Source organism: Podarcis erhardii (genome assembly GCF_964252035.2).
Source record: "Podarcis erhardii genome assembly, chromosome: 1".
Taxonomy (NCBI): Eukaryota; Metazoa; Chordata; class Lepidosauria; order Squamata; family Lacertidae; genus Podarcis; species Podarcis erhardii.
In genome coordinates, this window is record NC_138497.1 from 127,924,788 (window position 1) to 127,941,405 (window position 16,618).

General features: G+C 40.6%; 1 protein-coding gene across 2 annotated transcripts in view; it reads right to left on the reverse strand.

Annotated features, from left to right (window-relative positions):
• Nucleotides 1-16,618, reverse strand: part of SATB2 (SATB homeobox 2) — a 127,773-nt gene that overhangs the window by 86,790 nt on the left and 24,365 nt on the right. For both annotated transcript variants that reach the window (XM_081874706.1, XM_081874707.1), the window contains exon 3: nucleotides 13,142-13,318. In XM_081874706.1, the coding sequence (XP_081730832.1) occupies nucleotides 13,142-13,318 (177 nt within the window). The remainder of the gene's footprint in view (nucleotides 1-13,141; nucleotides 13,319-16,618) is intronic.

Here is a 16,618-nt window from a genome sequence, read left to right on the forward strand (position 1 = left end):
ATAGATACAGGCCAGCAGGCAGCTCATATGCTAAAGGGGCGTATTACAGACACATTTGCGGGTCACAATCAAAGCTGCAAATGTTAATATGATGTTTATCATGATTGTAATAGTGCTGAGGGGTGTTGGCATGCATAGGCATGTGATTCTCCTTTGACACATCCTCCCTTCCTATTGTAAACAATGAGACTTGAGCAGAACCGAAGCCTTCTCCTCCTAGACAACTTTGTCAGTCCATGCAAGAGAGGTTCTGTTGTAAGTTCTGAGGACTAGTCTGACTGTGGTCTCATTGACTTTCCACTTCAAATAAATCTCCTAATACAGCTGTTACCCCTAGGTACCAATAAGAAAGCTACAGAAAAATTGGCTCAGCTATGCAGGCTGCAACATATCCATGTCATTAACAGAGTGGACTATTCCCACAATCCCACACAAATTGGCCCATGAGCTGAATGAACAGCCCACCGAGAAACCCAACACAGTTCTGCTGTGGTATAACTAGTTCTGAAGCAGTAAGAAAGCTGAGTTCTGGTTTGCATGTGGTTCCCACATAGCTGTATTTCCTTTATTTAAAGAAAATGCTCAATTGACAGTAACACAAAGCTGAAGAGAACAGAGTAGTCTGCTCATGTTAATATTCTGTGAACACCTAGGACCACAGATCATACAGAAGGTCTTGCACTCAATTCTTGTAATCTCCGCATAGGAATGGGAACGTGAAGTGCTTAACATTGCTGCTTTTATCTTTCAGAGAGTTGCACTGATATATGGCTTAGGTTGCAATCAAATATGCATTTAGCCAATACTAAACTCAATGGTGCTTACTCCTGAGTAGGCGTGTATATAATATTGCATTATTTTCCTCTATCCCCTTCAACCAATGTATAATAATATATACTATCAGTCTCAGTTCAGTGCCAAGTAACTTTATATAGAAGTTTTGCGTTTTGTTGCATGAAGATTAGTCTCATGTAATAGATGCCGCTTCACATTTGGGAAATATTATGACAGAGCCCTAACTCAGAGATTATATTAAATTAATCTAATCTAAGTAACTAGACTGAATTAATAAAAACTCTATGAAGAGAACACAATTAGTCCAAGAATTAAATAAAGCTTTCCGAAGCTGATTATTTTAGGAGCAGTTATTTAATTTCAAAGGTTTTTTCCCAAAGAACAGTCAAAATATTGGCCCAGATATAGAGGCAACACAATTGATATTTCAGACTCTTTTTTGAGACTTGGGTTACATGGAACAATCTCACCACTTTTAAAAGAATCACACTGGTTTCCCATGCATTTCTGGGCACAATTAAAAATGTTGGTATTTGACTATAAAGCTGTACACAGTTTGAAACACCTCAAGGATCCCCTTTTCCAATATGACCCCACCCATTATGCAAGGTACCACTACCTGTGAAAGTTATCCAGGCAATGACAGTAAAGCAAGCCTTCTCCATAGTGGCACCCCATCTTTGGAAGGCTCCATATTGTTCCATATACCCATTTCTTACTCCTGAGTTCATGCAAATATAAATTATATTATTCAACCTGGTTTTGAAAATTCGTAATGTATCCTTCTTCTATTGGTTGCCATTTTAGAATTTGAGGTTTGGCCGATTGATTTTATCTCTTTTAAATTGTAAGCTCCAAGTTTAAATGCCTTGTTGCATTTTTTAATGCCTTCCTGGTGTTTTATTTTGCAGTAGTTTATTGGATGCTTTCGGCTGAAATCCTAATCCACTAATAATAATAATAATAATAATAATAATAATAATAATAATAATAATTTATTTATATCCCGCCCGCCCCAGCCGAAGCTGGGCTCAGGGCAGCTAACAACAATAAAATAATACAACATTCTAATATCATTTCATTAAAATTAATTCAACTCAAATTGACGGCAACCATTAGGCTAAAGTTCTGTGAAGATTGCCAAAGGAGGGAGTCAGGCTGTGCCCTGACCAAAGGCCTGGTGGAACAGCTCTGTCTTGCAGGCCTTGCGGAAAGATGTAGTAATATTGATGCTAGAGAAGAAGAGGAGGAGTTTGGATTTGATATCCTGCTTTATCACTACCCGAAGGAGTCTCAAAGCGGCTAACATTCTCCTTTCCCTTCCTCCCCCACAAAAACACTCTGTGAGGTGAGTGGGGCTGAGAGACTTCAAAGAAGTGTGACTGGCCCAAGGTCACCCAGCAGCTGCATGTGGAGGAGCGGAGACGCGAACCCAGTTCCCCAGATTACGAGTCTACTGCTCCTAACCACTACACCACACTGGCTCTCAGAGACAGTGGAGGAAGGGTAGAAAGCAGCACAGTTGCCTTCTTACCAGTCTCCACTGGTGGGGGGGGGGGTGCAGTCCACTGAGGTGAAAGTCTAAGCTCTACACAAGTGGGCGGCAAGCTACTGTTGGTAGTTCTCCCACCAACAATAACCTACGCAAAGCCCTATAATTGGTTATTTGGGGACAGGGTGCCAGAGGCTTTGGATCTGTAGGCTCTGAAGCCTTGTGGATCCCCACAAGGGCTTCAGCTGTGCCCATCCTGGAGGTGGCACCACAAAAATTGGCATAAAACCATCCCCTCTAAGTTCTGCTCTACTGGCAGCAGGAGGACAGGGATTTGGATGCAGTGATGACTCCGCTGCTATGATTGTCACTGGCCCCAGTTAGGATTAAAGGGTAAAGGGACCCCTGACCATTTGGTCCAGTCGTGACCGACTCTGGGGTTGCGGCGCTCATCTCGCTTTATTGGCCAAGGGAGCCGGAGTACAGCTTCTGGGTCATGTGGCCAGCGTGACTAAGCCGCTTCTGGCGAACCAGAGCAGCGCACGGAAATGCCGTTTACCTTCCTGCCGGAGCGGTACCTATTTATCTACTTGCACTTTGATGTGCTTTTGAACTGCTAGGTTGGCAGGAGCAGGGACCGAGCAATGGGAGCTCACCCCGTCACGGGGATTCGAACCGCCGAACTTCTGATCGGCAAGTCCTAGGCTCTGTGGTTTAACCCACAGCACCACCCGCATCCCAGTTAGGATTACAGTGGTGCCTCGCAAGACGAAAAGAATCCGTTCCGCGAGTCTCTTCATCTAGCGGTTTTTTCGTCTTGCGAAGCAAGCCCATTGACGGCTTAGCGGATTAGCGCTATTAGCGGCTTTTAGCGGCTTATCAGCTTAGCGGATAAGCAGATAAGCGGCTTAGCGGCTTAGAAAAAAGGGGGGAGGGGAAAAAACCTGCAGGAACTCGCAAGACATTTTCGTCTTGCGAAGCAAGCCCATAGGAAATTCGTTTTGTGAAGCACCTCCAAAACGGAAAACCCTTTCGTCTAGCGGGTTTTCCATCTTGCGAGGCATTCGTCTTGCGGGGCACCACTGTACTCTGTTACTATTTACTTTTACTATTTTTAAGCCACCCCAAAAACATTCTCTTTTTTTTTCAAAATGGCAGGGTAAAATATATATATTTAATTAATGAATGAAACAAAAAATATTGTTAAAATGTGTATTTAATTTAAACTAAAAACATTTTAATGGTTCCATGTAGCAATTGATATGCACTTTTGGTCAGGACCTATGTAAGAACATAAGAAGGGGCCTGCTAGATCAAGTCAATGACCCACCTACTGAAGCACCAGTTACTCACAATAGTCCACCAGATGCCTGTGGGAAGCACGCAAGCATTTGAAGTACAAATGGTAAATTTCATTAAAATGTATCATTGAAATCAATCTTTTTCTAAATAATGGTTGAAATTTGCTCATAAAGTAAGAGATGGTTATGGATGCCCCTGGGGGATGGACCGTGGAAAGGAAAATGTTCAGCTCTGGTATTAAAGAGGGAGATCTTTGCTCTAACTCACATATGGATCTGGTCTGCATCTAGCTTAAACAGAGAACACCAAAATTCCAACTCCGGGAGGGGCAAGATTCAGTGACAGAGAAACAAGCAGAATCTGTCTGGTTAATTGTAATAAGCAATATTCCAAATTGAATTGGCTGCCATTCAAAAAAAGTACTTCTTTAAAATGCATTTCTCCTCTGCAAACTACAACTTCATGACATATAAATTAAACAGACATACACACACCGACCGTACCCTCCAAGGAGCCAAGGTAATCACTTCTAACAGTAAGGCATATGTTGAAGAAAAATACTAAAGGAGGAGACTTCATTGCTCCAAAATCCCGAAAGACTTCCCCCCCCCCCCTTTTGCTCATATGCATCTGAACTCAGATGTTAATACAATCAATCCAAGGCATTTTATTTGAAATCATGACCATTTAGTTGATGAGAAATGCCCCCATGCAATGGAGAATGGATGAGATGGGCAATGCATCCATCAACAACATACTTGGAGTGATAACAAAAGCAGGGGGAGAAGAATTCTGGAGATATGAATGAGCAGCCATTCTATCTGGCTATAGCAGAGGGAGAGATGGGACTGCAAAGCCTCTCCATCAGCTGTGCTGAGAGACCAGGATCTTTTTGCTCCTCTTCTCTTGAACTCTTTTCATTCCAGCTGGTCCTTACAAGACCTACAGTTTGCTTTTTCCTCCTCCCTCCCATCATTCATATAGCCCAGTATTGACGAAGTCAACTATTTGAGCTTTATAAAGAAAGCACTGTTTGGCTTCTCTTCAGTCATTCACAAAAATCCTGCAAACCCAATTGCGAAGCTACTCCTTATCTACAATGGAGTTTCAGGGTGAAAGAAGTTACATATTGCATTTGTTGTTGCAACAAGTTCTTCACACTTACCTTCAGTCACTCCCGGCAGAAAGAATTAGCAAAAAAACCAAAAAGACCACCCTAAAACTTGTATCCTAAAAATGTATCATAAGCAAAATAAATGTGATTCTATAAACCACTATACCTGCCTTGGTGATGCTTTGCACTGCTTATCCAGAAGCAATCATGTGGTCCCATTTTAAGGTTTGTGGAATATTTTATGCTGCTGTTTAGAATGCATGAATAAATACTCCATTCTTCATATGAGAGTTACAGAGGTGGTCTCCCTCAAATTTTAGAAATCCAGGCATTGCAGTGTACTGACATCATATGGCATCACAAAGTCACATGACTTTTAAAGTGCATAGTGACTTTCCCCTCTATAATCATCTTGTTAAGAAATTAAACAAAGTGAATCAAAGCTGCCTATTTATGAACCATTTGAAAGTCTTCTGCTAAATACTTGCATTTTTTAAATGTCCGAGATACTACTCTACTTGTTTTGCTGAACATGGGCCTTTAGACCCACACAATAATTCAGTTTTCTGGGGATTGAGAGGGGTGGGGAGTCTGTACAAAAGGACAATCACAAGTCTACTTTACACACCACACTTATAAGTGTACACCTAAAGAATACAAAGCTGAAAAAAGAAAGCATGTTTTAATAAGCTGTGTTCTATAGATACATGTCAATAAATCAGGAGCCAAATAATCACATCTATAGCCCCATCACTAACCGAACCACCACATCCATAGTCCCATCACTAATACAGAACTGGGCAAAAGGCATGGGTGGAGCATGCTCCTATTTCAAGCGTAGTGCTATCTAGTGATGGCAGTGGGGCCTGCTGAGCATCCAGTGGACCCTGAACTGGCTCAGACTCTCCCCCAGAACACCCCATTTAGGGGCTTTCCACAGGCTGATTGCCACCCAATCCAACACACAGGGGTTTGGATTGCAGGGTTGGGGCTCACCCACGCTTCTACTTATCCCATACCTAGAAAGTGCTGGTCTGAGTGGTTTTCCACTTGACCCGTGCTTGCTAGGGACAATCCGGGTGGTTTTCCCCCGGCCCCGCTCTGTTCCCAGGGAAAACTTGCTCTTTAGCTCTAAATTAGAACAAACTTTTGTGGACTAGAGTCCACTTTGTCAGATGTATGGTTTTTTTAACCAGAATCTCAAAATGCATCACAAATAATGTTTTTCAATGCCAGTCTTATTGTAACAACATTACAGGTTACTGTCAAATTACCTATTTATTTATAAGGATGAAACACTAAATGCATGTGACTTGCATGCGGGGGGGGGGGAGGTTGAATTGCAACTGCTTGCTAAAACAACAATTTTATTTTCACTAAACAGTGTATAGATTAATAATTTATTTCAAGCCTTTAAAATATTAAGTAATAGTAAAAATGTAAGATTGTCTCTATTACTCAGTTTGCGACTTGGCAAGCCCTCTTTGCCCAGAAGTTGATCTCTGCCAGATAATGTTAAAAATAAACATTTTCCCTCACCATTTCTCTTACAAGTATTTCACAGAATTCACACAGGGTGCTGAAAAGCTACAGATTTGGAAAGACAACACCCTGTTAACGGCTGTTGGGATGAACAACATATTTACCATGGTTCCAGATAGGTAGCCGTGTTGGTCTGCCATAGTCAAAACAAAATAAAAATTCCTTCCAGTAGCACCTTAAAGACCAACTAAGTTAGTTCTTGGTATGAGCTTTCGTGTGCATGCACACTTCTTCAGATACACTGAAACAGAAGTCACCAGACCCTTCTATATAGTGAGAAGGTGGGGAGGGGTATTACTCAGAAGGGTGGTGGGATTGGGTGATTGGCAGATAGCTGTGATGAGCCTGTTGACGACTCTTAACGACTGCAATAGGTCTTACAGGAAAAAGCAAGGGGTGAGAAGGTGAAAAATGGCTTTGTCATGTATAATGAGATAAGAATCCAATGTCTTTGTTCAGACCATGGGTTTCCATTGGGAATGTAAGTACTGTAGGAAGTATCTACTACTTAGTCCACTAATGATTTTTGTCTGGAGCTGAAGGAGAACTCCGCCAACCATGCTTATGCAATAAATATATTCTGAAAACAAAATATGCAAAGGGGGGGGAGACAAAACTAAGAGTCATGAATGGCACACACATTCTCTTTCAACCTCATGTGTACAAAGGAAAAAAAATGGTTAGAAATAACTGACCAAAAGTATTGTGATAGAGTGAATAGTAGTTGTCGTTAGCCCTTGTGCACTGCTTTCTATGACTGTGTGCAGGAGTAATGCTGCAAGCCTTTGGAAAACAGCTATGCCCAGATACCAGAGTTAACACACACTATCGCTTAAAATTATAGCACATGTATAAAACTTCAGAGCTTAAAATTATATAGCAGCATGCTGGCCCCGGCCAAACTACTATGTTAAAACTTCTCTGAACTCATTTGAGTAATAATAATGTACAATTAACATGAAAATATAATGAGCAGAAAATATGGTAGCTGAACAGTATTAAGACATTATTTTCCCCAGTGCGAGACCAACCTTTTTCCATACTATCAAGTGTACAAAGATATTTAAAGTAGTAAGCCTTAAGTTTATCTTAAAATTCTAAGCCATCCAACTATTTTTAAGCAATCTGTCAGGGAAATCCCTTTTAAATATGCATGTATTTAATATACTAATCTGATGTTCAGCACATAATCAAAGTTACTTCAACAATAATTTATTTTAACATTACAAACTGATTTTATAGTAAAGAAAAAGTCACAACTTAAAATTTTCTCTTCTGCGCCAACAAATACATAGATGTCAAGTATAATCTTGCGGTAAAATAGATACAAGGACACCTGCAACATTCAATGAGGCTGAATGGGAACTTATGAGATTGTTTATAAATGGCTGTATGATTTTTCCTGAAATGATTTTCTATCTTTGTTTGACCATCAACAACTCTGGTTGTGCTGGAAAACAGAAGTGGATGTATGTGCTATTGAAGAGTGACTGAGTGTTTTCAAACCACTACTTGACTAGACAGGATGTTAATAAAGGTGACTCTTCAATCAGTGTTCATTTGACACTAAAATGAAAACAGTATAAACAAAAATAAAGGGATTTAACAACAGTACCCTTGTTGAACTGGGGGGGAAGGATCCCTGCTCTATCAACTGCTTGCATTACATGGTTAACACTTGAGATATAATTTCCAGAGAGCAAAGTTTATTATGGCAAGAGCTTTCATAGACTAGACTTCATTTGCATCTGATGAAGTGAATTCTAACAAAGTTATAATGTCATAGGCTTTCATGGATTAGTCTTTCAGATGCCACTTGAGATACAATTTCTTTATCCAGGCTCCGGTCGTAGTGTTATTGTGTAAATAAAAATGACTGCAGTATGCTGAAGCACTCACACATTTTTTCCCAGACTCATTCTCCATCTCTCAGATTCTCTTTACTGTACATGAACAATTATCCAAAGACATTGAGCTCTTTGCTATCACAAAATCGGGGCAGGGTGGGGTAGCTGTGGCTCTCCAGCTGTTGTCGAACTCCAACGGCCCCAGACAGCATGGTCAATTATCAGGTACTGTATATAGAAGCTGTAGTCCAAGAACATCTGGAGGGACACAGGCTCCCCATTCCTGGGCTGGATTGTAAGAAACTCTGGTTCCAATGCCAGATCAGGGCATTTTTTCTAAGCAGATATAACAGGATGAAAAGGAAAATTGTGTGAAGTTTAACCCTTCTCCGTAACACTGGAAGGAAGGAGAATATAACAAAGACATACAAAATAATCTAAGAAATAAAATATACAAATGTAGCCCCATGAAAACATTTCATGGTTTATTTTGTTCCTTTCTTCTTATATTATTACATTACAGCCTATCTCTCTTCCCCCTCCCTATTAAAATGGGGTAAACAGATGAAAAATCTGGTATATCAAAATACAATGTTTCCTTCTGTTTCTTAATTTTAATTTTAAAATATTGCCTTTCTATTTATAAATGTGAATGCATAAAAAACCCCATAGTTAGGGGAAAGTGTGCTAGGGCATAAAGAAGACGCATTAATCCCCTTTCAGCTTCCTTCTTTACCCCACACCTTACTCCAGTCCAACGAAGGAGATCTGCATTGGAAATGGACATCCAAGTGTTGATCTCTTTAGCTGGATCAGGAACAGGCTAAAACGGGATGCAAATTAAATATGCATCCAAGCAGAGATGTCTATCCATTGAAAATACTGAAATGTGATTAGAGAGCATCTGCACTCAAATGCACATTGGGGTGTGTATCCAGTTTACGTCCTCTCACTTCTGATCCACCCATGTCCTTGAAAGCCTGATTCTACATGCAGAGCTCCATGGACAACCACTGCAGCCCCTCTTCTCAGGGGAGAAGCAGGGGGTTTATTATGTATTCAGTGTGTACCCTGCAAGACGTTCTCAACAGCTGTATGTACTACTCGCATATACAGGGTGAGTCTGTATGTGTATTCTGTATCCACAGGGCCTCTTTTAAAGGACTCACCCTGTATAACCTTTGTATGTGACAGCCTGCATGAAAGGAGATAATGATAATTCCTATTCAGATGTGTCTTCCATCCAGGAATTTCTTAATATGTGAAGCAGACTTCCCTACAGAGATAGACGCAATTGCTTGGGATAGCAAAAACTCTTCACTGAGTCACTTAAATCCGCATTTAATTTCTACCTAGATAGAAACATCAGACACCTGACCTTAAACATTCCCATTAGTACTGTCTGAATAGCTATATTATCCTTTACCTGCAGGCAAGTAGAACAAAAATCAGGACACCCCTCCAAGAGGTGAAGGTGCCAGTCTCACTCACACTGCCAAGCCCACCACAACTTCCCACCTAACTATTGGATCCTCTCCCCTGCACCATTCAAATTCTGTCTATTGAGACATCTAAACTGTGTCAATGGAGACATTTCCTGTCAGTGGTGATAGCTCAGAGGCAATGTAGGAATATAGGAAAAGCCTTATACTGCGTCAGACCATTGGTCCATCTCATTCAGTACTGTCTACCTTGACACGGGTGGTGCTGTGGGTTAAACCCCAGAGCCTAGGACTTGCCGATCAGAAGGTCGGCGGTTCGAATCCCTGCGACGGGGTTAGCTCCCGTTGATTGGTCCCTGCTCCTGCCAACCTAGCAGTTCGAAAGCATGTCAAAGTGCAAGTAGATAAATAGGTACTCCAGCGGGAAGGTAAACAGCGCTTCCGTGCGCTGCTCTGGTTCACCAGAAACGGCTTAGTCATGCCGGCCACATGACCCAGAAGCTGTACGCCAGCTCCCTCGGCCAATAAAGAGAGATGAGCACCGCAACCCCAGAGTCGGCCACGACTGGACCTAATGGTCAGGGGTCCCTTTACCTTTACTTTTACCTTTACCTTGACTGGCAGGGGCTCTCCAGAATTTCAGACTAAAGTCTTGCCCACCCCCATCTAGAGACGCCAAGGACTGACAGAAACATGAACTCAGTTATTGAGAACCTTTTCCCAATACACTCATAAATACCAGATATTGGTGAAAATCAACATGGGAATATTGCTGACCTCATGTTCTGCTTGTAAACTTCCCAGAGAGATGTTTGGCACCAGCCAACCAGAAACTGCCTTCTGGGAAAGATTGAGACAAGCAGTTTGCCTATGACCGCAAACCAAGTATCAAAACTGAAATATCTTCCCTTCTTAACCCAGCAGCTCAGTCATATCACCTGAGTTTCTATTCTCTCAACTCCACACCTCATTCAAAAAAAGGTACTGAAATTTTGAAAGGCATTTGTCCATGGAAAAAATAGCATACAGTCCATTTACAGATAGATGGTGAGTTGGAAAGTCAGCTTATATGGTAAGCAAATGCTGCAGAAACTCACAGCAGCTGACTGTATAGATGCTTCACAGAGGATGGCTAGAAGTAAAATGTTTTTAAAAGTGTGATGTGGTGGCAACTACTAACATTAGGCCCCAGAATAAAATGTAGCATTTTGCCTTACCTCCAAGTATTTTTTCTAAGTCACTCCAATGTGCGTAGAAGCATCTGGATTAACACAGAGCAGTCTCTGGACCATGACAGGTACAAAATATGCAAGCCAAGAAAATAAATGTTTAACCTGTTAGCCTAGCTACTGTTTCCTAAGGATGAAACAGGCAGTAGCCTATTTGAGTCAATCTCTCTTCCTCCACATGAGTTTCCATATACCTCCCCTAGTGAAATGCTCAGCAAGTGTGTGGGTCAGTGAATGAAGCTGCATGCCTCCATAAAGCACCCTTTCCTGGGATCTCCTTCCCTTTGTAGATGCCAAGAATGATGCCTTGGCTGCTTAATTCAGAATGTTCCACATGTTAGCTCACAACATGTTAAGCAACTGTGTTAACCAAGATGGATAGTGCTGTCAAAGAGGAAGCTGGTTCAGCATGACAGAAGCAGTGGGATATAGTGACCTTTATATTCAAAAAGAAATGTCCTTAAAATGGCATGAAGTGGTTCTTTTAAAACACTTTTCTTGCTTTTTTATGTTTGGTAACTGAGTGCAACATCGCTAGACTATTACTACACATACGCTTTATTTCCAGTTAGACCCTTAAGCTCGCTCATAAAGCTGGTGATGATTCATATTCTTTATCACACTGCTTTGATTTTTTAAAATCATTCAAAATTCTGTTTTATTAGTAGTCCATGTTCCAGGATACCTAGATTTTATTGACAACTGCAACTCTTACAGAATATATCCAAATTTGTCAGGTGCATTTTTATAGTAAATAATGAAAATACTGGTTTGTGCCCCAAAACTATTTAAAAACCACTTGTGGTCCAATTCTAACCAGCTTTGCTAAGCAAGAATGCCTACTGAATTAAGTGAAATTAATTTGCAAGTAAACATGCTTAGAATCACAGCCTTAAATTAGTATAACTGTGCAAACCATCCAAATTATTTATAAAAAAAAAGCAAAGACCAATGATTTTTCTTGACTCAAGAAGTATCATTCCACACCTTTATAAAGAATCTACTAAAATGCAGAGATAAATAATTTCAGCAACTTCCTCTTTTTAGGGTGGGGTGATGCTGGTTAGGGCTTCAACATTTCAGCTGCAATCCTAAAAAGTAGAGTAAGTCCCATTGGACAAAATGGGACTTACTGCTAAATTTCCATGTAAAGCATTGTACTGTTAAGCGATTAATCGTTTAGATTAACTGAATAAACAGTACCTATGGTCTACAAAAAAGGTACTGTGAATAAATTGGGTAGCAGACTTTTAAAATATATATTAAAGTACTTCTAAAGCTACATATTAAAATAAACATTCTCTCTTTTCTCACTCATGGAAGGCAATGTCTTTTCTAATAGGATGCCGGCTATAATACACATATACATCTATACATCATCTAAATACTAAGTATGCTTCTTGTCATTGTTTTCACTCATTCAATTTATGTAAATTTAATCAGTAATCAACTAAAGCTCATGTGAACAACCGAGATTTCTTTAACTGGGTGACAGATCAGAGAGAGAGAGAGAGAGAGAGAGAGAGAGAGAGAGAGAGAGAGAGAGAAAGAAAGAAAGAAAGAAAGAAGGAAGACACTAAAATTGTAAGGGAATGTTCAGCTTCTCTCCAGGTAAACGCATATGCTGAAAACAAAAGCTGCATAACACATAAGGTTTAAAACATTCATCTGTTACAACAATTAATATATTCAGTTCTAGACTGTAAGTTTAAAAGTTTGGCTTTGTTTTTAATCATTTTTTCCTTCATAGAAAGGTCTCTCAAATCTAGTATTTTTATAATCTAAATCTAACCAGACAACTGAAGTAGATTTCCTTAATTTGTCTCACTAATTGTTAGGAAACAATTAGCTATAAAATTTCTATTGGAGGAAGAAATTATTGTTGTTGTAAAGTCTTTATATTTATCAGGAACATCTGCTAATGGCTTGGTCTGCATATCATATAAAGCCAAACTTTGGCTTAGCGTGCATGTGTGGGCTCCTGACAGTAACTTTACTCATTCCAGTCCTTTTTGCTGCCACCCCCAGCAAAGCCAAGATTTGGCTTAGCCTGGACCCATGGTGATGCCCTCTCCAAACTAACCACATGTTGTACCCAAGAACAAACGTTGGTTAACAGCTCATGGTTAGATTGCAAGGAGCTTAACCATGAGCCTGGGTTAGGATGACAAACTAAGCCAAATGCTGGCATAGCTGAGCTTCGCACAGCAGCAAAAAGGAGCAAAGTGGCTTTTGTTCAATGGGATTTCCTCCATGTAATGTAAGCAGGTTTAAGGTTTACTATTAGCTTCCTTATTTGCCTTTAGAATACATCCTGAGACTATGGAAGAACTTACTGCATGCTAGTGACGAAACAATCAAATACTTTTATGCAGTACCTTGTGCCTGAGCAGCAGAGCTGTGAGAATATCCGAGAGCCAGGAGTGCTGTCTCCACCAGCTGACTAAAAAGCACATCTTTGCGAACCAGGACAAACTCTGCATGTTCTTCTCGATTATCATATTCGAGAGAAGTGTCCAGCTGCTCCACCACACAAAAGACAGGAATCATCAAACCTAGAGGGGAAAAGATGGTTGAATCCACAATTAGAGACCATAGCTATTGGATCAGACCAAAGCTCCGGGTAATCCAGGATCCTAGATGCCTTTGGGAGGCCTACAAGCAAGTCCTAAAGGAACAGCCCTCCCTTGCTGTACACCCAGAAGCACCGAGGTTTCAGAAGTGCACTGCCTCTTAAGAGTGGGATTTCCACTTAGCTAGCAGACCTAATATCTATGGATTTGTCTAACCATTTAAAAAAGCAATCTAAGCTAGTGTTCATCACCAAATTGAAATAGTCTTATCCCACCTCTCAGTCAAGGACTCCCAAGGCAGCTAAAAACGTTTTTAGACATATCTATTAAAATTATACAAAAGCAGAACAATAAACAAGAAATCAGTTCAAACAGCCATAAGATCAAATTGCATTAAAATCTAGAAAGAATAGAAATGTTTTAAAGTGTTGGTTAGCAGCAGCTAGGGTGGGCACTTGACAAACCAATAGGGGCAGGAAGCTCCAAAGATACAAAGGTACAACAACTGAGAAGACTACATTGCCACCTTCAAAAAGACAGAGACACTCTGAGGAGCCCCTTCCAAGAGGGTCTGAACAGTCAAGTAGGCTTATAGGGAATCAGGTGGTTTTTCAAGTACACAAGGCCAAGCTTATAGGAATCACCACCACAGAATAACTGTGAACTACATGAAATAGTTCTTTTTCTCTCTTTGCTAACAAAGCACACACAAAAATCCTTCAACATTTATTAAAGATTAATAAATAGATTATGAAAAGGTCTTCAGAAGGGGATTATGTCATTGAGTTGTTTCAAATAAATCATCAAGCACATTATAATCATTATCACTTTGCTCTAACCACTAACTTCCTAGGTCCAGTTTACCATAAATCAAGTATATTATTCATCATGTCTATAGTTTTTAATTGTGTAAAAGTGCTTTTCAATCCTGAAAAACTCATCTTCAGAACAATCCAATTATATACACCACTAATTTTCCTATTTTACATATAGGGAATTAAAACTGAATTAGCTAAAAATACCCACAAAATATATTCCTGAAACAGGACATGAGCTCAGGCTTTCCAATGCCTTAACACAGGAATTAGCAACTGGTACCCAGGGCCAGTCAGAACTTGTGTCACCCCAGGGCATCTGTGTCTGGCAGCAGCTACAGCAAACAGATATTTTAAAAATTTCCCACATTAACTCCAATAAAGCACTTGTAGGGAATTTAAATGGCTGTCTATTCTTGCTGTCACCAAGTAACTACACAGCCAGGAGCTCGCCAGGATCAGAAGGGACCCACCAGAGGTTATTTTGTTAAGCAATCTCCCAGCCTTGAGCACAGGCCTGCACAACATAAGGTGCACGGCCAACTGCAGTCTCCTCTTTGACATTTGCTGCCTCCTAGGGAATTCCAACTACCCATGGTTTGCTGTTCTTTCCCACCTCTTTCTAGAAATATATAAGCTCTCTCAAGCTCATAAAAACCTGAAAATATAAGAATGTCTGCATCACTATATTTGCATTGCTTCTCCTCTCACTGGATTCAATGGCTCCTCCTGAAGTTGGCACCAGTTTTTTCCAGTTTGTTGCAGTCAACTATGCTGCACAACCCACAACCCACATGTATCTCAGGCACTGAGGTACATCTGAGAGAGCAAGTCTTGTGTAGTGCTGCCACCAAACTTAGAGAGAAGAAGCAGAAATAGTGGAGAACACACAGAACAAGATGACTAGAAAAGGTGTACTGAAAAAAGGGGTGGGGAAAGAAAGAAAGCACTCTAGCATGTAAAGAGAGTTGGATAACAGAGCAAATGAAGGGGGGATAGGCAGAAAAAAAGGAGGTAAACAGAGAATGGGCTGTACACATAACACAATGGCAGCACAACTTACATGTGCTGGAACAAAATGAAGTGAAGCCTCAGGCTTACACACTTTCCCCGCTCTTCTCATCCTCCCACAGATGTGGGAAAGACTGGGTCAGTGTTTCAATCCACTTTCCCCCCATCTGAGATTGCGGTGGTTTGTCACAAACACTGGTCAGTTTCTAAAAAAGAAATTTCCAGCCACGCATTATAAAGCTTGGTCAATGGCTCCCTTACTTCTGCTGCATGAAGATATACTGTAGCTTCATGCTAGTAAAATGGCCAGTGAAAAGTATTGAACCATGAGATGCTACCTTCATTTGGAATGGAGATGCTCACAATGCTGATTTGAGAACCTCACAAGAAGAGCAACTAATTAGGCAATGCTCCTTTGTTCTGTCATTGCAATATATCATATTTGTACTCCCACCTTTAGCCCTATGGCATGAGAGGTTGCCTGCTCTCCTAATTCAATATGAAAATCAGCAGATGAAAGTAGAGAACAACATAATTATTTCTTGCCAGATTAAAATCTATTTCAAAATAAATACGTTTTGCACTCTAATAAGTGTCACTTACTCCCATACAAAAGCTTGGTTCATTCTAACAGTGCAGTATTACAGCAAATGAAGCCCATCAAAATTATTAAAAATTGGGATTGTATGATGATGTAGTAAATATTTTTTGCTAGTCCTCCCACATCCAGGAAAAAAGTTTTTAAAAGCAGGGGAAGGAAAAGTAATTTGTCTAGAAAACAAATCTTTTCCTATTATAGTAAAGGTAAATGGACCCCTGACCGTTAGGTCCAGTCACGGATAACTCTGGGGTTGCGGTGCTCATCTCGCTTTACTAGCCTAGGGAGCAGCGTACAGGTTCCAGGTCATGTGGCCAGCATGACTAAGCCGCTTCTGGCGAACCAGAGCAGCACACGGAAACGCCGTTTACCTTCCTACCGGAGGGGTACCTATTTATCTACTTGCACTTTGCAGTGCTTTCGAACTGCTAGGTTGGCAGGAGCAGGGACCGAGCAATGGGAGCTCACCCCGTCGCGGGGATTCAAACCGCTGACCTTCTGATTGGCAAGCCCTAGGCTCTGTGGTTTAACCCACAGTGCCAACCGCATCCCTTTTCCTATTATAAACAAGGCCAAATTTCACATATGAGTATGTAATCCAGCCAAAGTTAGCTTTTAACAGAGGACAACAGGAAAGAAAGCTAAGCATATCTCTAGCTCTCCCACTAAAATCAACGGAACTTAAATATGCTTAACACTGGCATGATCTTATTGAGTAATTCTATGTAGTTGTGTTCTCCAAGTGTTATTAGTATCAACCCTTTCCCTTTATAATTAATTCAACAAAGCATATTAGAAGAAACATAGTATCAGTAGAATGTTATCAACATAGTGACTGAACATTGACATTCATCATGC